General features: G+C 45.0%; 1 protein-coding gene across 1 annotated transcript; it reads right to left on the bottom strand.

Moving 5' to 3' along the window:
* Window positions 1-4329: 4329 nt before the first annotated feature.
* On the bottom strand, window positions 4330-22936 carry Pygo1 (pygopus family PHD finger 1). The gene is given in 3 exon segments (NM_001191117.2): window positions 4330-5680; window positions 7407-7492; window positions 22631-22936. Coding segments are annotated over 3 exon segments (1254 nt in total). The 5' UTR covers window positions 22680-22936; the 3' UTR covers window positions 4330-4561.
* Window positions 22937-23224: the final 288 nt, after the last annotated feature.

Below are 23224 nucleotides of genomic sequence, written 5' to 3'. Positions count from 1 at the left end.
TAGTGTGTGTGTGTGTGTGTGTGTGTGTGTGTGTGTGTGTGTGTACGCGCGCACATGCTCCATGTTTCAAATTTCACACCCACCAATGAAGAGACGGCTCAGGGGTTAAGAGCACTGGCTTCGGGGGCTGGAGAGATGGCTCAGTGGTTAAGAGCAGCGACTGCTCTTCCAAAGGTCCTGAGTTCAAATCCCAGCAACCACATGGTGACTCACAACCATCTGTAATAAGATCTGATGCCCTCTTCTGGTGTGTCTGAGATAGCTACAATGTATATAATAAATAAATAAACCTTAAAAAAAAAAAAGAACCAGTTGGGAACTTAATTTAAAAAAAAAATTCTCTCCTGGAGGATACAGCTTCAAATCCCAGCTCCCACATAGTAGCTCAAAAGAGGGTATCAGATCCGCCAGGCCTGGAGTCGCACATGGGTGCTGGGAACAGAAGCTGGGTTCTCTAGCGTAGTAAGTGCTCTTCAGAGCTGGGCCGTATCTCAGTCCAGGGACTGATGCTTTACAACCTCATCCGGGACTGGCTTTGTGGAGTGAGCCCAGGTATACACACTGACCTGCCTGGGTTCAACTTCAGCACAACTTAAGATGCAGAAGTGAGAGGCATGTGTAGGAGGGGAGGCCTCATAGTGAAGGAAAAGGATCAGACCAGAAAAGACACAATTCTGCCCATACCTCTCCTCACCTCTGATACATTTTTGAAGTTTGGAGCTTTTTATCCCATTTCCTAAGAAAGTCATGTCAAGCTGTGTAACAGACATCTTTGTGTAAAATGAGACCAATTTTCTGGCTATACTCATAATTCATCCTTTCATCGCCAAATGTATCTATATATAGCTCATATTTCTGACAGTATTTTGTAAAGACAAATGTGTTAACTAGTAAGAAAATTAATTCAAATGTGAAGATACTCATCAGCTATGATTTCTGAAGCTTGGCCATGACTCATGGCTGAAATAAATGTAAGACTTTCCTTTTTCTTTTCCTTTCTTTCTTTTTTTTGGGGGTAAAGTTAGGGTCTCACTCTGTAGCCCTGACTATCCTGAAACTCCTAGAGATCCCCCTGTCTCTGCCTCCAGTGGTTTTTCTTTTCTGTTTCTGTTTTTCAAGACAGGGTTTCTCTGTGGAGCCTGGCTATGCTGGAACTCAGAGATCCACCTGCCTCTGTCTTCTGGATGCTGGAATTAAAGGTGTGTATCAGCTGGTTCTTCTGATATTTACAGAGTCTTACTATGGTGTTTGGTAAACGTAAAACACTTGAAATTCATCTGCATTTTTTAAAACAGCACCTTAGAAATAAAGTGAAATAAATCATATGTCCCTAGAGGTCATTTCTTCACAAAGACAGCTGACCACTAAAGCCATCAGCAATAAAAGGCTTATTGAACTGCATAACCCATTTTAACAACAACCAAATCAATACTACCACAGTGAAGCGTTAACTCCTGAGAGTACCAGCCATCTTGTTCCTTTCAGGTCACCGAGCCAGGACCTAATGCTAGGAGTGAGCACACGTAATCCCCCTAAGTCAGGACTCAGTGGCTAGAGAAGGCTTAGGGGGTAAGCGTGTGTACTGCTCTTGCTGAGGACCAGAGCTTGTTTCTCAGTACCCACCACAGGCTGCTTACGACTGCCTGTTCACTCCAGCAGGAGATCTGCTACCCTCCCCTGGCCTCTATGGATACCCACATGCAGATACATATAATTAAAAACAAGATACATAGGGAGCTGGAGAAAAAATATTCAATGAGAGAAAAGAAAAAAATCTAATGTCTACAAATAAAATAACTATATAGCAAAACAAACAAACAAACCAAGATGTATCTTTAAAAAGTCAGCACTCAAAAGAATTTCAAGAAAAACATAACCATATCTTTAAACATTTAGGAATTTAGCTCTAACAGGCATGACAGCCTGAGAATAAGGGGTCACACTGAACACCATCACATGGCAGGTATCCCCCACCTTGTGGGGCTTCCTGCAACTGCTCAAGTCTGCACCTGAAGAGACGTTAGTTACGGAGTTCACTGTCACTTCATTTCCTCAAACCATGACAATATGTATTCCATGACCACCCAGGCCTAGCCAGTCCAGGGAAGGTGGAGAAAACCTTGCATTACCTTGTACTGCATGAAGCTATTATGTCAAAATTCAAGCACTGTATTTTCCCCCACTCCAAAGCACTATGTATTTTTTAAAAGTGTAAGTCAATAATAATCTACATCAGAAATACTGTTTTCTACCAACAGGGTATTAGAGGTCTAATATTCACACAATTCATCATCTTGTCAACTGTGTAAACTATTCAAACAGTTACTACTTTTTTTTTTTTTGGAGCTGGGGACCGAACCCAGGGCCTTGCGCTTCCTAGGTAAGCGCTCTACCACTGAGCTAAATCCCCAGCCCCTAGTTACTACTTCTTAACTGGAGCATGCTGTTTCTTAGAAAACAGGCCCAGGGCTGGGGATTTAGCTCAGTGGTAGAGCGCTTACCTAGGAAGCGCAAGGCCCTGGGTTCGGTCCCCAGCTCCGAAAAAAAAAAAAGAACCAAAAAAAAAAAAAAAAAAAGACTACAAAGGCCTTTGCCATGCATACCTACTGATCTAGTCCTGTCTGAATTATAGATACTGATACTTTCTAGAAAACAGGCCCAAATGATAAAAATCCTTCCATTACATAATGGCCTAGGGCTAAGGGAGAATGACAAAGCCATGGCTCATGTTAACCGAGCTTCAGTGTGCCGAGACCCATGACCTGTGCAAGGTATGGTCCTACCATGTCAAAGTGTGGTTTCTGTTCATTAACAAAGAGATTTTTAAGTCAAAATTTCTTTTCATTTATTCTTAAGTGAATGGATGTTTTGCCTGCACGTATGCCTGTGTCACACACAAGGAGGTCGGAAGATGGTATGGGATCTTCTGGAACTGGAGTTATGGATGGTTGTGAGCTGCCACAAGGGTGTTGGGAATCAAACTCTGGTCCTTCAGAAGAGTCGGCTAGTTCCCTTAACTGCTGAGCCGTCTCTCCAGCCCTTAAGTCAAACTCTTCACATGCCTTAAGTTTGTGGCTGCTGTCTCCACCCTCCTTCCCTTCCAGTTACTGTAATAATTATCCTCTTTAAGAGCAGCATAGTATTCAGAGCTTTTGAATTTTAATCTCTTTATTACGGTTTAAGATGTTTTCTGTGTGCAGTACCTATAAAGGCCAGAAGAGGGCATCGTTCCCTGGAACTGGAGGTACAGGTGGTTGTAAGTTGACTACTGTGGGTTCTGGGAACTGAATCCAGGACCTCTTGCAAGAGCAGCAGGGGCTCTTGTATACAGTGCCAGGCTGCCAGTCCCACATTCAGAACGTTTTATGGTCACACTGGTAATATCAAAGCATTCTTTGGGACAGTCATCAATGCCCTACCATTGTCTAAATTGCTACCTTCTGTCATACACACCCTTTGTTTAGAAAGTCACAGGTTAGGACCGTCTACTAAAATACCCGGAGGTAAGTTCCTCTCAGGTGCCTTCTCACACTGTCCCCAGTGACAGCAGAAGCCACCGAGCCTGAAGCACAGCCCCAAGCAAGATCTGGCCTTGGCTGGTCACCGACCTTTACTTGAAATGGATTTTGAACTTCCCCGAGGCTCATCTTACAGATTCAGATCTCCAGAACATTCTTCCAACCACCAGTGCTTAGTACTCAGAGCAGCGGAGCCCTGTAAGACCACACTGCCACTTCTGTCCCAGTTCAGAAGCATGTGGAAGAAGGTGTCCACAGTTTTAAAGACACTGCATTATTGTGTGGAGAGCATTAACAGAAACAAGAATAATTTAAAAACTGAGAGCATAATGCCAGCACAATTCTAAACAACATCCGTGGAAACCATGTTATGCCAACTTTACTAAAACCGGCGAGCTGATTAACAGCAATTGTACATGGCACGACCCACCCGTCAACTAGCAGATGCTACTTGGAATAGACTATACCACCAGTGTGTCTCATAGCTACATAGATATCCTGGAAAGACTGGCTTGAACAATGAAATTCACATATTTCAAAGACCCTAGCAGAGGAAGAACCAGGTGTCAAATTCTAACAATAAAGTAAAAAAAAAATTAAATCCATTAAAGATCCACATCCCCCTACGTTATCCCCACACAGACTGTATTCAGAGAACATGTTAAATTGATCTACTCTTGAACCAACTATGTATGTCCACATAGTCAAAGTTTAGCACTGAGATAAACATTTTTCAATGACTCTAACTTTTCAAAGTTACAACCTGCCTACTTTTGTTATATATTATTTTGAAGCTTCAAGAGGCTTTATGTTTATGATAAATAACAATGAACATTTATTTATAGATGTCTCTACAGCAACCCCCCACATTAATCTCATTTTAAGACAACAAAAAACAATAAAATGAAGCATTATGTTAGTAAGAACTAAAATGTAATATTTTTGTGTGCATTTAAAAAAATAATGTCAAACATTAAACTCCCATGTCACCAAATCTCTGTTCTACAGGGAAAAAATGAACCCACATTAGCTGACAACCATGCTTAGGCATCGCTGCCCACGGCAGGTGGACCAAAGGCCTCTCTAGTGCGCATTAGCTGGACATCCTTGTCAGCCATGCACGTGTCACAACCCCACACTGCGGATGCTTCAGCTGTCAACAGCCCATAGGCTGTTTCGGTCATTCCGGTGCAGATGCGATGAAACCACTTCTGACAAGAGGCCTCACACAGAATGGCGTCCTGATCGTCGTTCACTTCATTTGTACAAATCCCACACGGGTACACAGGGTCAGAAGATGAATGGCCGTGCCGGCTGGGGTGCAGGGAGAACTTGCGGCTTTTGTCAGTGGTGCACAGGTCAGCCGCGCCCCTGGGCTGCCGGGGCTTGTTCTGGGTCCCATTTGCGTGGTTGTTGGTGGGCTCCGCGCTGCCCGAACGGCTGTTCTCTTGAACGACGTTGTTTCTGTTGACATTTTTTAACTCGACATTACTCTGATTGACTGGATCCTCCATATTTAAATGAGGTGGGTGAGTGGAAGAATTCTGATTCGTGGTTTTGGCTGCCCCTTGCGTAAAGTCTTGTTTGGGGAGTGGAGCTTTTGCTTGACCAAACGAATTTGGGGGTGGAATAAACGAGTGATTCGATTCTAAGGGAGAGTTAAAATTTGAATTATTTCCAGGGGCAAAATTAGATGCCAGGTCAGGGTTAGATACTTGGCCAACATTCTGCGGGGGAATCTGACTAAAGTTTTCAGCAGAGCCTTGTCTAAAATGCTGACCGGGCATGTTAATGTCCTGTGTCAGTACGTTATTATAAGGTGGGTTTCCAAAATTCGAGTTATCATGTGGCCCAAAGTTAAAAGCATGAGGCCGGTTAAAGCCCATGCCCAGAGGATTCTGAGGAAATGGGTGTGGCTGATTCCTGAGTGCGTAGGGACCACAGTAGGGAGAAGACATTCTTGGAGGGACGTGGGGTGGCATTCTGAACGTGCTGTAGCCTCCAAATCCAGGATACCCAGGGCTAAGATAAGGGTTGGATGAAGGCAGTGGCTTATAGGAAATCGTGTTGTAGCTGTCATCGAAGGGATTGGCAGCCACGAGGTGGTCGGCGTTTGGATTTGGCGGTGGTGCGTACTCAGACAACGGAGGAAAGGAAGCTCCCTGCAGAGAGGACAGAAAGGGAAAAACAAACAGTCCTGAAGCAAATTTAGTCCCTTCCACTGCCCTTCCTGATGTCTACAGTTAATTATACCTGATAGAAATATACAGAGCTGCAGAGATAGCTCAGTGGTCAGGAGCACTTACTGCTTTCCCAGAGGACCCAAGTTTGGTGCCCGGCACATGGAGCACAGCCATCTACGAGTCCAGTTCCTGGCGATCTGACACCTTCTTCAGGCCTCCACCAGCACTGGCACATAGAGGCACACGCCCACCGTATAAAACACGCTTTTCTCACTTGTGAGTGGCGACGAGGCCCTCTTTTCTAGCCCAAACTCGCTGTCGCTAGTTCAAACTTTGCTTAACTCTCTAAAGAAGCCCATCATTGGGCAGTAGAGTCGCTCAGCAGTGAAGGGCACTGGCTGCTCCTCAGGACCTAGGGTCCAGTTCCAGCACCCATGCGGTGGCTCACAACTGTCTGTAGCTCCAGATCCTGGGGATCTGATGCCTTCTTTTGGTCTCCATGGTTACCAGGCATGCATGCAGACCGTCACTCACACTCACAAAATAAAAATAAATAAATCATTTTTAGAGGCCCGCCACAAATTTCAGGTATGTGTGCTTGCCTGCAGCTCCACTCTCGATCTTGAAACACTGAAGTACTCCAATCGAAACTTTTTTATACTCCAAATAGTCATAAAGCTAGACAATGATAAACAAACTCCAAGTGTTTGTGTGTGTGTGTGTGTGTGTGTGTGTGTGTGTGTGTGTGTCAAGAGAGCCATAATTAAAGCAATCTCAAAGCCCTAATCTCTACACATCTTAATGGTTACAATTCAGATTTAACAGACAGTGGCCAAAATGGAAACAAAACATAATTTAGATTCCTATCAAAGTAACTCATACTCTTTATCAGCTGAAGAGTGCTCCAGTTTATACCAAATAAAACCATAAAGCAGGGCTGGAGAGATGGTCCCTGGGAACAGCACTTGCTGCCCTGGCAGAGGCTGGCGTTTACTTCCCAGCACCCACAAGCGCTCACAACCATCTGTAACCAGTTCTAGGTGATTCAACGCCCCCTTCTGGCCTCCATGGGCACTGCATGCACATGATATACAGACATGCATGCAGGCACTCATACACATACACATAAATACACAAATAAACATAAAAAATAAATGCCTGCGTGTGTTTATTATAACCACACGTTACAACGAAGACTTCCACTACAATTACTTCATGACACCCATACAATATCGGTTGCCACAATGACAGAACAATTACTTCAAGTTAAAACCATCTAAAAACCTTTCGACAGAACTGCAGGCTAGACTAGCAAACAGCACGCTGAGTGTGGAACACTCTGTCAGGCTCTGAAGCAGGCAGGAAGCAAACCAATGGCCAAATAACGTTCCTCACATATCTCCCTGATCACCCCAAGCGAAAATTGTTACTGAGGAAAACATCAGGGCTGGAGAGGCAGCTCAGGGCTTAAGAGCACTGCTCTTCCAGGACTTGAGTTCAGTTCCCAGCACACATTTCAGGTGGCTCACGGCTGCCTGCCTGTAACTTCAGGCCTCCTGGGGTACCTATACACACGCGCGCGCGCGCGCACACACACACACACACACACACACACACACACACACACACACTTGCTTTAAAACAAACAAACAACAAAACACTAGATCTCAAAAATAAAAATAACTTTTAAAAAATGTCAACTCACCTGTGTGCTGGCCTTGCGTTTTTTCTTATCTGGGCTTCCTAGTTGTATATTGGGCCCTCCTAACCCATCCAGTCCACTGTCACCACCTACAAAAAAGTAAATTCCAATAATATTCCCACTTGGGGTGAAACTGCTTTCACAGATCTCACTGTGATAGGATTAAGGCAGGATACAAAGACAGGGAAAATTACAAGGGCAGGAAACTTGGAGGGGCCCCTCCCGCAGGGATCTAGCATAGCAACTGCTGAAGGCCAGCTTCGTCCCCAACAGCAAACCTGCAGCTCCGGACTCCACCCCTTTGTCACTCCAGCAGCCCCTGGTTTCCCCTCATCACAGTATAATCTCACCGAGGGCATCTCTGAAGCATCCTGTAACTTCACTTAGCAACAACAACAAGGCAAAGGGATGAATGAAAGGTTTCTAGTCAGTCTTTAGAGACGTAACTCGAGAGCCACTAAAATGGTTTATGTAACTAAAGCAAAGATAATGAATGCCCTCTTTCTGAGGAGCCCACACCTACCCACTGTTGGCCATGTCACCGGATTTTTCTGAGCTCCTCGTTTTTCCTAACTTCCATGATTTAAGTCTACATTAAGATATCTTTATGCTGGAGAGATGGCTCAGAGGTTAAGAGCACTGACTGCTCTTCCAGAGGTCCTGAGTTCAATTCCCAGCAACCACATGGTGGCTCACAACCATCTGTTATGGGATCAGGCATGCATGTAGGCAGAACACCGTATATATAATAAATAAATCTGCCACACCCGATTGTTTATTACTAATTAACAAAAAATGGGGAATGTAGGATAAAACGTCAGAGCTCACTTCTGGGATTGCAGACAGTTTTCAGCCACCATGTGGTTGCTGGGAACTGAACTCAGGACCTCTGGAAGAGCAGCCAGTGCTCTTAACCACTGAGCCATCTCTCCAGCCCTGGACACTGCTTTTTGTAATCCCCCCACTTCCCCCCTTTTCCTTCTTTTCCTAATTCTACTAATTGTAACCTGTGACCTAATCTACTTGTCTAGATTTCTTCAACAACAGATCTGAACGATTTCTATCCAGATTTTTGATCAGTTGCTACTACAGGATTATCAGCCCCTAAATACAGGACCAGAGGCCTAAGACCTCAGATACCCTGACACTGAATGTCAAGTTTGCCCCCAGGACCTAGGTGCCCTTAATCAGCATGAAGTAGTCTAATGATAACAGGACCCCCTTTCCTGACCCTTAATTGTTGAGGTTCGTTCTGTTGCCATGTATAGTAATGATAAATTCTATACCTGAAGGTCTAGGCCTACAAGAGATTTCTCATGTTTACAAGCTTCTGTTGTGTAAACACTGTTCCTTGATCTAATACTATTGGTTACATAAAATTGGCTCCAGCCAATTACTGGAAGGATTAGAGGTAGGTGGGTTTGGAATGACCTGGTTGGAGGAGAGAGACAAGGGAAAGGAGGAGGAAGAACAAGAGAGAGGAGGAAGCTGCCATGAGGGGAGAGGAACCATGAGTACATGGCCAAGAAAAACAGCAAGTATATAGGGTACACTGCTGGGGAGGTAGCCATGTCAGCAGCTAGAAAAGTAGATTAGGGATGACCCTCCCAGGAATTGTCAAAGCCAAATAAAATAACCATAGTCTGAGTGTCATTTATTTGTAACCTAGTTGGGGATAAGATTAAATGGTTTGTACATTTTGGCACCAAGACCCATGACCCTGAGACTCATAGTCTCATGCTCTACGGGTTGAGCTAGCTGGGGTGGGGCTAACACAGCACAAGATACAAACTAAAAAGTCCCAAGAGTCTAACTGATAAGGTATTGAGTTTAAAGAACAATAAAAGAGAAGGGAAGCTAAATATAAAAAAATTCATAGAGAGAAAAAAATTTAATTTAAATGTTAAGAAAATAAATCTTTAGGGAGAGATTTGAAATTATAAAAGAAAAATGTTTTCTATATTTGGGATGGTGGGAAACACAATAATACAATGCTTCTGGATTTGATATGATCTTCCTTTGCTTATCAGCATACAAATGGCTATTCTGTCAACGATTACAGTTTTGTATGTCATCTTTGGGAGAAATCAGAATAAGACAGACTTGGAGAAAGAACAGACTGGGAAATTAGATACTAAATTAGAGACCATAAAAGAGAGGTTAAAGGAATCTTTAAATCAAAATCTTTAACTCTCAAAAGAATCCAATCTGGAACTTAACAATAACATCAAAAAACTTAGTTGCAAACAAGCAGGTTCCACGGGGGCTTGAGGAATTAGAATGGTGGTCCATAGAGATGCAATATATTGAATTACAAATCCAGATTCTGCTTAGGCAGAACGTAAAGGAATGCCAAGCAGTGGGCTGTGTGTTTCACTGTGTGGAGTCTGGAGAATTGCAGTATGTACACATGTTGATACATAGTACACAGTATTGCAGTATGTACACATGTTGACACATAGTACACAGTATTGCAGTATGTGCACATGTTGATACATAGTACACAGTATTGCAGTATGTACACATGTTGACACATAGTACACAGTATTGCAGTATGTACACATGTTGATACATAGTACACAGTATTGCAGTATGTGCTCATGTTGATACATAGTACACAGGAACACACTTGGAGCTCCAGGAGACTTCTGCCTGGCGTTCTGAAGGGAGGATTCTGAGACAGCACATTTATCAGAGGTGATGGCTGTCTCGGAGAAGTCTTTACAGATTAAAACTGATGATGCCTAGACATACATGTCCACTAGAGCACAACAGCTGTGACGACATTACTGCATGACATCTATTCTGGAGATAGCTTACAGGCCTACAGGTCGAGCCATCATAAAACGACCTAACAGGACTTTGAAGGAAATGCTCATAGAAGAGAAGGGGATCTGATATCTCCCAAAGGTGGTTTAAAATGTGCTTTGTTGACAGTCAATGAGACAAATCAAACAACCACTAAGATACACTGGGTTTTAGAAAGGTCCGTGGAGTTAGACTAGCCTAGAGAAGTCCTAATTCCACGATGGAAGAAGGAAGATATGTTACGCTGGGGACGAGATTTTATGTTTGTTCTGACAGGAAAAGAAATGCTATATCATCCATCCAAATCATTGAAAATAAGACTTGACTGGGGAAGACGCCCTAAAGACCATGGCTACAACCAAAAAGAGGGAGATTGGTGACATCAGCAAGACAGGAAATGTGTGTGCTGATCCTGCTTATGTGAGAACAGCTCTGAGACTGGCTGAGACATTAGCCAATAGATCTGATTGACTCCAAAGTCCTCAAGACTTTCCATACCATTCTTTTAAATGCTATAAGTAAAAAATTGACACTATAGTCTGACATAATCCAAACTAACTTTTAAAGAAAGGTGTCTTTCATCTGTTCAAAGAGCAGAGAAAAATCGTCCCAGATTGATCTGTGCATGGTGCACACTGCAGACGAATGTCTTCACAGAACTGTGTAGTCCATGTACGGTTTTGTATAGTGCAGAATGGGAGACTGAGAGGGCAGCCCTGACAGGATTCACTCTTGGGGATACTGAGATGCTGAAACCTGCTGCTCCAGCCCTCTGCTTAATCCTACCTCAGCCGTCGAATGCCAAAGACAAAGTAGCCATAGTCTGAGTCTCATTTACTTGTAAGCTGGTCGAGGGTAAGCTTAAATTGGTTGTGCCACACCCAATTGTTTATTACTAATTAACAAAAAAAAGGGGAATGTAGGATAAAACGTCAGAGCTCACTTCTGGGTTTGAAAACCCACCAATCCCTGAGCTCAAAAAATTTACCAATCCTTGGGCTCGCCCCAAGATCAGGACTTGAAATCCCACCAGCTGCCACCCTGGAAATCTGGGAAAGTCTGCTCGAAAGAAAACCTGCCTCCAGCTCGGTTCTTTGCTGCTTCTCACCTGAGCAGAGGCAGCCACCCTCTTGTGTCTTTCCCAATAAATCCCTTACGTGAGGTTTGTTGTGCAATGTGATTTGGCTCCCAACTGCCAGGATACCTTTCCCCTCAGAGCAGCAACACTTCCCCTGGGAGAGCCCGTCCCCACAGAGCTGTAATGCTTACAACCGTACACCACAGTAAACAGCCCCTCTCTTGGTAAATAATTTTTTTTTAGAAGTCTTGGAGGGCTTGGGTTGGAGCAGAGCCTTTGCCTCACATGTGCCTTACACCCAGGTTTGATGCACAGAACTTCAACCCTCTCCTCCAAGTCGAGGCAGGAGTACCATGCCTCCCGTGTAGTATGATTTTCTCTGAGGTCTGGCTTATAGTCCACATGCTTCCCCCTCGGAGTTCACCTCTGAAAGCTTCAGAGATGGTGGTTGTCTCCAATAGCCGCCACATCCAGGAAAATCCTAATACCCTACTGTGGGCACTTACTTTGCGGATGACTATAAGAACCTGGTGTGCTTTCTGTCTCCAAATCAGAGCATCTCGAGTCCCATCAGCCAGACACAACCACGAGGCTGACTCCCCTCAGACGCCCAGCTCGCTGTCCATGGACCTGTTTTCCTTCCGTGTATACAGATGGACGCCTAGTAATATTCTCATAAAATCAACACTACCTTTTTAATCTTTTTTTTTTTTTTATTTTAAATTTACATTGGTTTTCTTCTTGCTCACATGTACCTCTGTGTACCCCATGCCTGCAGTGTGCACAGAGGCCAGAAGAGGGCATCAGATCCTCTGCAACTAAAGTCCCACAGCTGGGAGCTCTGATGTGGGTGAAGAGAATCCAATCTGGTCCTCTGGAAGAGCAGCCAGTGCTCTTAACCACAGCCATCTCTCCAGCCTCCCAAGACAATATTTTTGAAGAAACAGCGTTAAAATTTGAAATTCACTAGCTTTTCATAGAACTAAAAGAAATCAAACTATAGTGTTTTCTTTATTAAAGGAAAATTTCTTTTTCCTTTCTGTTTTATTTTTTTTTTCCTTTCCTTTCTTTTTGAGACAGGGGCTTGTGTATCCCAGGTAGGCCTTTAAGTCACCATGTAGATAAGAATGGCCTTGAGCTTCTTAGCCTCCTGCCTTCACCTCTCCAGTGCTGGGATTACAGGTACATGTCACTACTCTGAAATAATGCTGGGAACGGAGTCCAGGGCTTCTGCGCACTAAGCAAACACTTGTGTTAACTGAGTCACATTCATGCTCAAACGAGTTGTTTTTTTTGTTTTTTTGGTTTTTTTTTAAAGATTTATTTATTTCATGTATGGGGATACTCTGCAGCCATCTTCAGACACACCAGAAGAGGGCATCAGATCTTATTACAGATGGTTGTGAGCCACCATGTGGGTGCTGGGATTTGAACTCAGGACCTCTGGGAAGAGCAGTCAGTGCTCTTAACCACTGAGCCACCTCTCCAGCCCCTCAAACAAGTTTTTAAAAAGAATCCTGTAGAGCGGTAGTTCTCAACCTTCCTAATGCTGTAACTCTTTAATACAGTTGTGGTGAGCCAACCATAACATTATTTTTGTTGCTACTTTAACTATATATTATTTTTGTTGACATGTTAACCACTATAACAGTAATGTTGCTACTGTTGTGGGTTGTTATTTAGATATCTGTGTTTTCCAATGGTCTTAGATAACTCCTCCAACCTGTGAGAACCACTGCTCTAGGGATTAAGGAAAAACACTTTGAAAAAAACATTACCTTAGGGCTGGGGAATTAGTTTGTGGTTAAAAGCACTGACCGCTCTTCCAGAGGACCTGGGTTCAATTCCCAGCACCCACACAGCAGCTCACAGCTGTCTGCAACTCCAATTCCAGGGTGTTTAACACCCTCGTACATGCATGCAGGCAAAACACCAGCATGCAGGAAATAAAAATACGTTAAACAGTACACCTTCAAAAATGCGAACACTATAAAAAAGATTATTAAGTGGGAAAGTTGTATTTTGCCCTTATATTTTATTTCTTTATTTAAATGGAACTGGGATTGAATTCAGGGCCTTACACACACCAAGCAAAACTCTACTCCCAGGCTTTGTTCCCAGGGCTTTTTCATTTGTAGACACATTCATTATCGATTTTGGAAGTAGAAGATATGATTTTATATCTCCTCCTACTTTTGCTTGTCTTTTATTTTTTTAATTTTTTAAATTTGTTTATTTTATATACGTGAGTACACTGTCGCTGCCTTCAGACACACCAGAAGAGGGCATCGGATCTCTTTACAGATGGTTGTGAGCCGCCATGTGGTTGCTGGGATTTGAACTCAGGACCTCTGGAAGAGCAGTCAGTGCTCTTAACCGCTGAGCCATCTCTCCAGCCCCTTTGCTTGTCTTTTAAAAGAACTTTGTTACACTTATTTATTTATAAGCTAGGTGTGGTGGCACATGCTTTTGATTCCAGCACCAGGTATATAATACATGTAGGCAAAATACATACATATAAAATAAAAGTATATTTTTAAAAAATAAAAATAGCCGGACAGTGGTGACATATGCCTTTAATCCCAGCACTCTAGAGGCAGAGACAAGCAGATATCTGTGAGTTCAGAGCCAGCCTGGTCTACAGAGCAAGTTTCAGAAGAGAGGCAGAGAAATCCTGTCTCAAAAAACCAAAACCAGGCTGGAGAGATGGCTCAGCGGTTAAGAGCACTGACTGCTCTTCCAGAGGACCTGAGTTCTATTTTCAGCAACCACATGGTGGCTCACAACCATGTGTGATGGGATCTGATGCCCTCTTCTGGTGTGTCTGAGGACAGCAACAGTGCACTCATATACATAAAATAAATAAATAAGTCTTTTTTTTTGTTTTTTTTAGTTCTTTTTTTCGGAGCTGGGGACCGAACCCAGATAAATAAGTCTTTTAAAAGAAACAAACTGGGGGCTGGAGAGATGGCTCAGTGGTTAAGAGGACTGACTGCTCTTCCTGAGGTCCTGAGTTCAAATCCCAGCAACCACATGGTGGCTCACAACCATCTGTAATGAGATCTGATGCCCTCTTCTGGTGTGTCTGAAGGCAGCTACAGTGTACTCATATACAATAAAATAAAATCTTAAAAAAATAAATTTAAAAGAAACAAACCCAAATCATTGTTGTTGTTGTTGTTGGTGGTGGTGGTGGTGGTGGTGGTGGTGGTGGTGGTGGTGTGTGTGTGAGAGAGAGAGATCTCATTTAGAGCACTTGTTCTTGCAAAGGATCCAGGTTCAATTCATAGCACCCACATGATGGCTCACAACCATTTGTAATCCAAAGGACTCGATGCTGTCTTCTTAACCACTGAGCCATCTTTCCATCCCAGCATCAACTTCATAAACATAAGCCCTACTGAAATAACTAGTGGACAGGGTGACCGAGAGAAACAGGGCCATCCATCTGAATCACCCGGCAGAGCGCTGGTGCTTGGTTATGGCAGTTGCCACTGTAAGTAGCTGTACAGATGGATAAACATGTGCGAGGGGAACCCAGGACTTTGCAAGAACCAAAGAGAAACCTTATCTGAAGAATCGGCTTGGGAAGGGGTAGGAAGGCAGTGTGTTCAAATAAGGAGACTGTTATCATATTGTGTGCAAACAGGGGACACATTTCAGCTACTGGGGAAAAGAGCACCTGTATGTCTTAGATTGACACTGTTACTGTTTGAATGGAAACATCTCCCACAGAGGCTCAAGGGTTTTGTTCTGAGACAAACATGTAGCTGACTCTAGCATGAGATTATCCTGCCTCAGCCTTCTGAGGGTTACAGGTTTGTGCCACTATGCCCAATTCTGAAGGCAGAGAAGCTTTAAGGGATTCTGTGTGTTTACTGGCACAAGTAGAGGTTGATCTTTTAAGATTCTATTTATTCTTTTTTTAAAGATTTATTTATTATATATAAGTATAGTATGTCACTGTCTTCAGACACACCAGAAGAGGGCATCAGATCCCATTACAGATGGTTGTGAGCCACCATGTGGTTGCTGGGATTTGAACTCAGGACCTCTGGAAGAGCAGTCAGTGCTCTTAACCGCTGAGCCATCTCTCCAGCCCGATTCTACTTATTCTTGATTCTGGTCTAGCTCTCCCTGCTCTTATCTGCAGTCATGTAACTAAGCCTCCATCATGACTGTCCCTTCCCCACTGTGGGACCTGAAAATGTGAGCCAGAGCAAAACTTCATCCCATAAGATGTTCTGTGAGATACTTCTGTCATACAACTGAGAAGTAAAACACGCAACTGCCAGTCAACATGTTAAAGACAGAATGCAGGCGGCTGGAGAGAGGGCTCCACGGTTAAAGCTTTCAGAGCACAGGAGTCTGGGAACAGAATCTACATGGATGTTATAAATGCCTGCAACCGAAGGTTGACAATGCTCCCTTCTGGACATTTAGGCTCCTGCATAGGACAGGTGTGAGAGAGTGTGTATAACACACACACACACACACACACACACACACACACACACACACACACACACACACACACACACCCTTGTACACACATGCACAAAACACACACAGGGATGGGGGTAGGAAGAATAGAGTGAGGGAGACAGAGTCAGACACACAGAAATAAATCTTTTTTTTTTTTTAAGTTCCATCTGGGGGGCTGGAGAGATGGCTCAGCGGTTAAGAGCACCGGCTGCTCTTCCACAAGTCCTGAGTTCAACTCCCAGCAACCACATGGTGGCTCACAACCATCTGTAATGTAATCTGGTGCCCTCTTCTGGTCTGCAGGCATACATGCAAGCAGAACACTGTATACATGATAAATAAATCTTTTTTAAAAAAGTTCCATCTGGGCAAAGACAGCACATATCCTTGAATCCCAGCACTCTGGAGGCAGAGGGTGGTAGATAGCCGTGAGTTCGACCAGCCCTAGCCTTATCTAAACAGCATTCCGGACCAGCCAGTGTTATATAATAATACTCTACCAGCTGGGTGGTGGTATGGCATGACTTTAATATCAGCACCCAAGAGGCAGAGGTCTGTGAGTTCTAGGCCAGCCAGTGTTGATGATAATGAGATCTTTAATCTCAGCACCTGGGAAGCAGAGCCAGGCAAATCTCTGAGTTCGAGGCCAGCCTGGTTTACAGAGCTAGTTCCAGAACAGCCAGGGATACGTGGGGTAATACTGTCTCAAAACAAACCAGAAGAGTCTACTTAAAAACAACAATAACAACAAAATCACACAGGGGGCTGGAGAGACGCTCAGCAGTTAAGAGGCCTGGCTGCTCTTACAGAGAACCTGACTTCAGTTCTCTGCACCGACACACAACTGCCTGTAACCACAGTTCCAGGGGATTCAAAGCCGCCTTCTTGCCTCTGAGTCCTCCTGCACACATGGAGTGCACATAAATCCACACAGGTATGCATGCTTGCACATAATAATGCATACATCACGTTTTGTTTGGTTTTCAAGACAGGGTTTCCCTGCGTAGCCCTGACTGTCCTGGAACTCACTCTGTAGACCAGGCTGGCCTCAAACTCAAAAGATCCACCTACCTCTGCTTCCCGAGTGCTTGCATTAAAGTCATGTGCCACCAAACTTATTCTTTTAAAGAAGAATAGATGTTCTTCAAAACACCCAGATTCATCCCTTTGTCCCTCATACGTGCACTCTTCTTCCTCTGCGTGTGACATCCTCCCAGCATTCCTTTTCTGACAGCTCTCTCGCTCTGCTCCAGTCTTCTCCACCTGTCTCCCAGATGTTAGTATTTTCAACGCTTGTGACCTCAAGGCTCTTCATTCTCTCGGGTAAGCTTGTGTGTTCCCCAGATGTTAATTAGTAGTCACCTGTTTACCTACGACTTCCAGGTCTCCACTTCTGACACAATCCATTGGCTTAGTTACAAGCCATGCCAGGTGTATTCTCTGCATACACTGGAAAGCCCTGGGGGTGGGGTGGAGGTGGGGTGGGGGTGGGGTGGAGTCAACAGACTTAGAGTCAGCCTCAGATTCCTGATGATGCACTGAGCCACGCACAGTCCGATGTTAAACTTGGAAACCTTTCCCTCCTGTCCTTCCACTTGCTCTTCTGTCCCTCTTTCTCCAATCTCAATCCTAACCCTCCATACATCTCTCTCAGTGGGGCATTTACTAGATACTGCCCACTGTCACGTCTCTGTTATTTCTCTAAATGTCGCCCTTCCCTTATGCTACTGCTAACTCAAGCATTAATATTCACAATTCCTTCTCCATCTGTGAGTTTGTTTCTCTTCCTCTATTCTCTTGGGGTTCCCCTCAAGAGTAAGCCTCGGTGGGAATTCTTTCTGATGGTTTACTCTTTGTAGAGACAGGGTCTCATCTACTGCCTGGCCTTTCACTCACTAAATAACCATGGGTGGCCTTGAAACACCTCCCCCACTTCCTCTGTTTGCTTATTTGAGACAGGTCTCTCCATTAATATCCCTGGCTGTCCAGGAACTCACTCTTTAGACAGAGACCAACCTGCTTCTGTCTCCCAAGTGCTGGGGTTAAAACCATGTGCCCCCTCATCCAGTTTATCTGAAGCTGGGTTCAAATCCAGGGCTCCCCACAATCTAGGCAAATATCTACCCAACTGAACTATATCCTTAGCCCCCCAAAAGCATTTTTAAAAAAACAATTATTTCCTTTTACTTTGTCTACATGTTTGTCTTTGCACCATGAGTGTGCATCTGGTGCTGAAGGAGGCCAGAAAAGAGCATTGGAGCCCCAGAACTGGAGTTGCAGATGGTTGGGAGCTGACAGTGGGTGCTGGGAGTTGAACCTGGGTCCTCTAGAAGAGCAGCCAGCATTCTTAACTACTAAGCTAGCTACCAAGTCCCAAGGAAATCTATATTTTAATAACAAGATATCATGATGCCTTTTTGTATTTCTTTCTAAAACAAGGTCTCACTATGGCATTTGAACTGTCCTGAAACTCACTCTGTAGACCACGCTAGCCTGGACCTCACAGAGATCCACCTGCTTCTACATCCCAAGTGCTGGGACTAAAGGTGTGCGCCACCACACCTGACTTATTATGATCTAGAAAGAATGCTACAGCAAAGTCCTCAGTCAATGACTTCTCATTTTTGTCAAACCTGAGTTCTATCTATTGTAGTATCTTATTTATTCATTCATTCATTCATTCATTCATTCATTATGTGTGGAGGAGTAGATGTTCCACAGCATACACATGTCAGCCAAAGGGTAAGTTTTTTTTTTTTCTTTTCTTTTTTTTCGGAGCTGGGGACCGAACCCAGGGGCTTGAGCTTGCTAGGCAAGCGCTCTACCACTGAGCTAAATCCCCAACCCAGGGTAAGTTTTTAAAATCAGTTTTCTTCCTTCTATTTAGAGGTTCTGTGAACCCAACTCAGGTCACCAGGTTTACATCACAAACAGTGACCTGCTAAGCCATCTTACTTTTTTAAAAATACTTTTGTTATTATTTTAAATCATGTGCAAGCGTGTGTGAGAGAGACTGCAGGTGCCCCTTGGAAACCAGAGCCTGGAGCTGGAGTTTGAGGCCCTTGTAAGCCATCCGACATAGGTGCTGGGAACTGACCTTGGGTCCTCTGCAAGAAAAAGCAGTAAGTGCTTTGAACTACTGAGTACTGGGCCACCTCCAGCCCCTAGATTACCTTCCTCTTTCTCTCTTTCTTCCTTTCTTTCTTTCTTTCTCTCTCTCCCTCTCTCTCTTTCTTTCTCTCTCTCTTTCTCTTTCTTTCTCTCTCTCTCTCTTTCTTTCTTTCTTTCTTTCTTTCTTTCTTTCTTTCTTTCTTTCTTTCTTTCTTTCTTGTGAAAACCACACTGACCACAGAGACCTACCTGCCTCTGCCTCCTGAGTGCTGAGACTGAAGGCTTTCGCCATCATTGCTTGGCTGTATTACTTTCTTAACCGTTCACTTAAGGTTCTGGAGAGGCGGCTCCGGAGTTTAGAGCACATGCTCTTGCAGAAGATGGGAGTCTGGTTCCTATCACCCATATCAGGCTGCTCACAACTGTAACTTTATCTCCAGGGAGTCATATACCCACCTAGTTTTATGATTAGTGCTACTACTCACGTGCACAGGCTCCTCTCCTTCACATATGCACATAATTTGAAATAAAATAAATCTCCTTTAAAAAACAATTCATTTTAACTGAAATATGTGTATCTATGACATATACATACATATGTATACGAATCTTATCCTATGTCAGGAATTTAATGAAATCTTTTAATACACACGAAATAAACACAAACCTACTACGAGGTCTACCAGGGAAAACAAGTGAATGAGAACACCCCGAGGAGCCCGGCTCGAGAGTCTACACCCTACAAAAGCTACGTCGGGCAAACAGTCTCAAAACATTATATGGAGTCCCAGGGCAGCTAATTTCAACAGTATTGTGCGTCAGAAAAGCTCAGATAGAAGCAGGATGTACTCATTCATGTAGTTTCTGCCCCAGAAGGCTGAGGCAGGGGCCTGCCTGGAGTTGGAACCAGCTGAACCACAAAACATGAGCCTATTTAAAAATCGAAACAACACCAGTCAAGCCTTGGTGGTGCACACCTTTAACCCCTGCACTCAGAAGGCAGAGGCATGCCAATCTCTGTGAGTTTGAGGACAGCTTGGTCTACAGAGTGAGTTCCAGGACAACCAGGACCATACAGAAAAACCCTGCCTCAAAGACAAAACAAACGAACAAATAAAACACCCAAACCAAAGCAAAACAAAACAAAACAAAAAAAGGGGGGGGGGAACACAGAACTTTTATGGATTATGAACCAATCCAAAAGTGTCTGAAAAAATTAATGTTTAGAAGTGAGTTATTACAAAGATACTCTCCATGATGTAAAAACATCGGCTGTGTGTTTTCTTGTACTTTGGGATTTAACTCTTAGAATATTCTTGAGCTGAAAACTGAGCCAACTCCCTACTGCTGCCGCGGTTGCAAACACAGCAATATGAAGGATTATCCCTGTTCTCGGCCACACTATCAAATGCTAACACGTTTTAATTAACATTACGTTTAGTTAGAACAGACAGCTATGATCAAAGACACAAACCCGAGAGCTGTTTCCTTTCTGTTAATCCCGAAGCAATTTATAATAACAGGCAAACTTTATTGCGAAAATCTCAGGGGAAAAGCGCATCTCAGAAGGGTCTATTTCCTTAATGGCTTTGGCAAGTCATACCACAAACAACGCAGGATTACCACCAGCCGGAACACTGTGGTGCACATCTTTAGTCTCAGCACTCTCTGCAAAGGCTATCGTATCTCTGTGCGTTCCAGGCTAGCCTGGTCTACATAGTCAGTTCCAGGAGAGCCAAGGCTATACAGTAGGATCCTGTGTCAAAACAGACAAACAACAGCAACACAACAAAAATTCACCAAAGGAAAGGTTGTCCGGATATCGAGCCTTTAAAAGCGATGCTCTGCTCTAAGTTAAAACTTTTGCTTCAATAACTAAAAAAGCCCACTTCTCCTTTTCTTCCTGGTTATGTGCATGTGGAGGCCAGAGGTGGTTCTTCATTTCTTTCCAACTTATGTATTCCAGCAGGATCTCTCACTTGAAACCCAAGTCAGAGTCTAGCTTGCTCTGGGGATCCCTGTCTCCCCTTCTACCTGCTGGAGTGATAGGAGAGCTGCCACACCCACCTGACATTTACTCGGGTTCTGGGCACCTGAATTCCGATCTTCACACTTGTTGGGCAGGTACTTTACCCACTGAACCCTCCCCCAAGCTCTAGAAAAAGGGAATTCTACCTAAACACTTGAGAGAACGTCTTCTGGATGCCACAGCACTGATGTCACGAGGCAGTTCAGTTATGTGCATTCTGAAGTCAAAACATCAAAGGATGTCTGTATTCATATAAGCCACATGAAAATTTGCCCATTTATGTGCACCTTATCCTTTTTTTTTTTGATGGAAAGGTTATGCAGTAGCCTTCCTGCTTCAGCCCTTCCCCTCAGTCTTATCTTCTACACAACACCCACACAAACCCCTTAGAAACCCAATCACTGCTATTCTGAAAAACTGTCCAGTTCCCATTTCAGAGTAGAAGCCAAAATCTGTCTGTCTGCCTTCCTTCTTTTCTTTTTCCTTTTACTTTTTTGACAGGGTCTCAGTATGAAGCCTTAGTTGGACTGGAACTCACCAATATAGATCATGCTAGCCTCAAACATCCTCACAGACATCCACCTGCCTCAGCCTCTGCCTCTGCCTCTGCTGTGTTGGAACTAAAGGCCTGCCCACCACACTTGGCAAAAGACAGTCTTAATGACTCTCAAGACACACTCACTTATCCTCAGTCCATCATAACTGACTGTCCCGGCTCACCTTGCCACAGTTACCACAGCTTCCTTGCCACTGCTTGAATGCACAGGCTAACCACACCCAAACCCTTCACATCTCTGTTTCCCTTTGCCTGGAGTGCCTCCCCCAACCCCGCCCCCGAGGTATGACAGGGACTGTGCCCTCTTCCTTCCAGCCCATCTTGATCACCTTCTACACACTCTTGGCTGCCCCTCTCCATCGGTCTTTCTACCCCCATCCCCTGCTATGGTATGTTGCACAGTACTTTACTGTGTATATCGCCTACGAGCGGTGCACTCCTGTGTGGTGAGCATCTACATTCTTTATTCACCATTTTAACCCGCGCCAAGAACAGTACCTAGTAGCTAGTACATGTTCAACAAATATTTGCACAATGAACAAACTTTGGGACTCCCAGACTTAGAAACCCATCCAGAGCTGAAAATAAGAGCTGGCGGGTATCCCCATATTCCCAGATGGTATTTGGTAGTGTGTATGTGTGTGTGTGTTTTAAACTTACATGCAGTACCTTTTGTTCAGGACATCTTTCTGCGACAGTAAGGTATTCACATTCCTTACTAGTTTGCAAGGAAGAAAACCAATGATGCAGGAAGCTGATTTTGTATGATTTGATTCTTAATCTTATTGGTTAATAAAGAAAACGCCTTCTGAATATATCTAGTTCCTCTCCTTAAACTAAAGGAAAATATAGTGAATATGTGTTTCCCTTTTGGAGGAAGGTGATTCCTCAAAGTGCCTCAACTCTCTGGCAGTACAACTTAGTTTTCTGGGGGGTGGGTATTGTTCGCGGGTGTCTCTTTTTCGCCCCGAGGTGTCTATTGTGATGTGTGGTGGGAAGCAGGAGAGGGGAGACCGGGTAGGAAGGGATGCTGATCGCTGCACGTCTGCACACAAAGTGGGGACACCGGGCGCCTGGGGCCGCGCACTTAGGCCCGGGCCGCCCCGGTGGCTTCCCCATGGGCCCGCGCTCACCCAGTCCTCTCAACCCGGTTAGGTTACCTCTAACTCTCTTCAGCGCGATGGGCTCCTTGTCCTGTTCTGCTGACATTACCGACCGCCGCGCATGGCTCGCCCCCGGGCCGCGGGAAGCCGGTGTCTTTGATGCGGCGGCCCCTCCTCCTCCGGGTCCTCCTTCTGGTCCTCCGGGTCCTCCTCCTGGTCCCTGGAATCCTCCCGGCCGAGCTCGGAGCCCAGGCCGGCCGGGCCGCGGGCCGACTTTGAAAAGTTTAGGAGGCGGCCGAGGCCTCGGGGCTCCGAGCGCTTGCGGGGCTCAGCCGGGTTCTGCCGGGCTCAGGGCCGCGGCCTGGGGGCGGCGCCCGCGCCCGGCCGGGAGAAGACGCGCGCCCTGGGCCGCGCTGCGCAGCGCTCCGCCCGCGCGCGAGGGAGACGCGGCCTCCGCGGACACAAAAGCCCCCGGCCTGCAGCGGCCGCTCAGGGGACGTGGCGCGGCCCCGAGGCCTCCCCGCCCTGCCTGTGCTCCACAGCCCAGCACGGGGCCGGGCTTCGGGGGCGGGGACCCAGGGCGCGCGGAGCCCCGCACCCTCACCCGCACCCGCACGGGGCTTCAGGACCGCGGCCTCTCAGGGAGGCTGC

This window comes from Rattus norvegicus, chromosome 8 (genome assembly GCF_021556685.1).
Source record: "Rattus norvegicus strain SHRSP/BbbUtx chromosome 8, alternate assembly SHRSP_T2T, whole genome shotgun sequence".
Lineage (NCBI taxonomy): Eukaryota > Metazoa > Chordata > Mammalia > Rodentia > Muridae > Rattus > Rattus norvegicus.
This window is presented reverse-complemented; position numbering and strand designations above follow the sequence as displayed.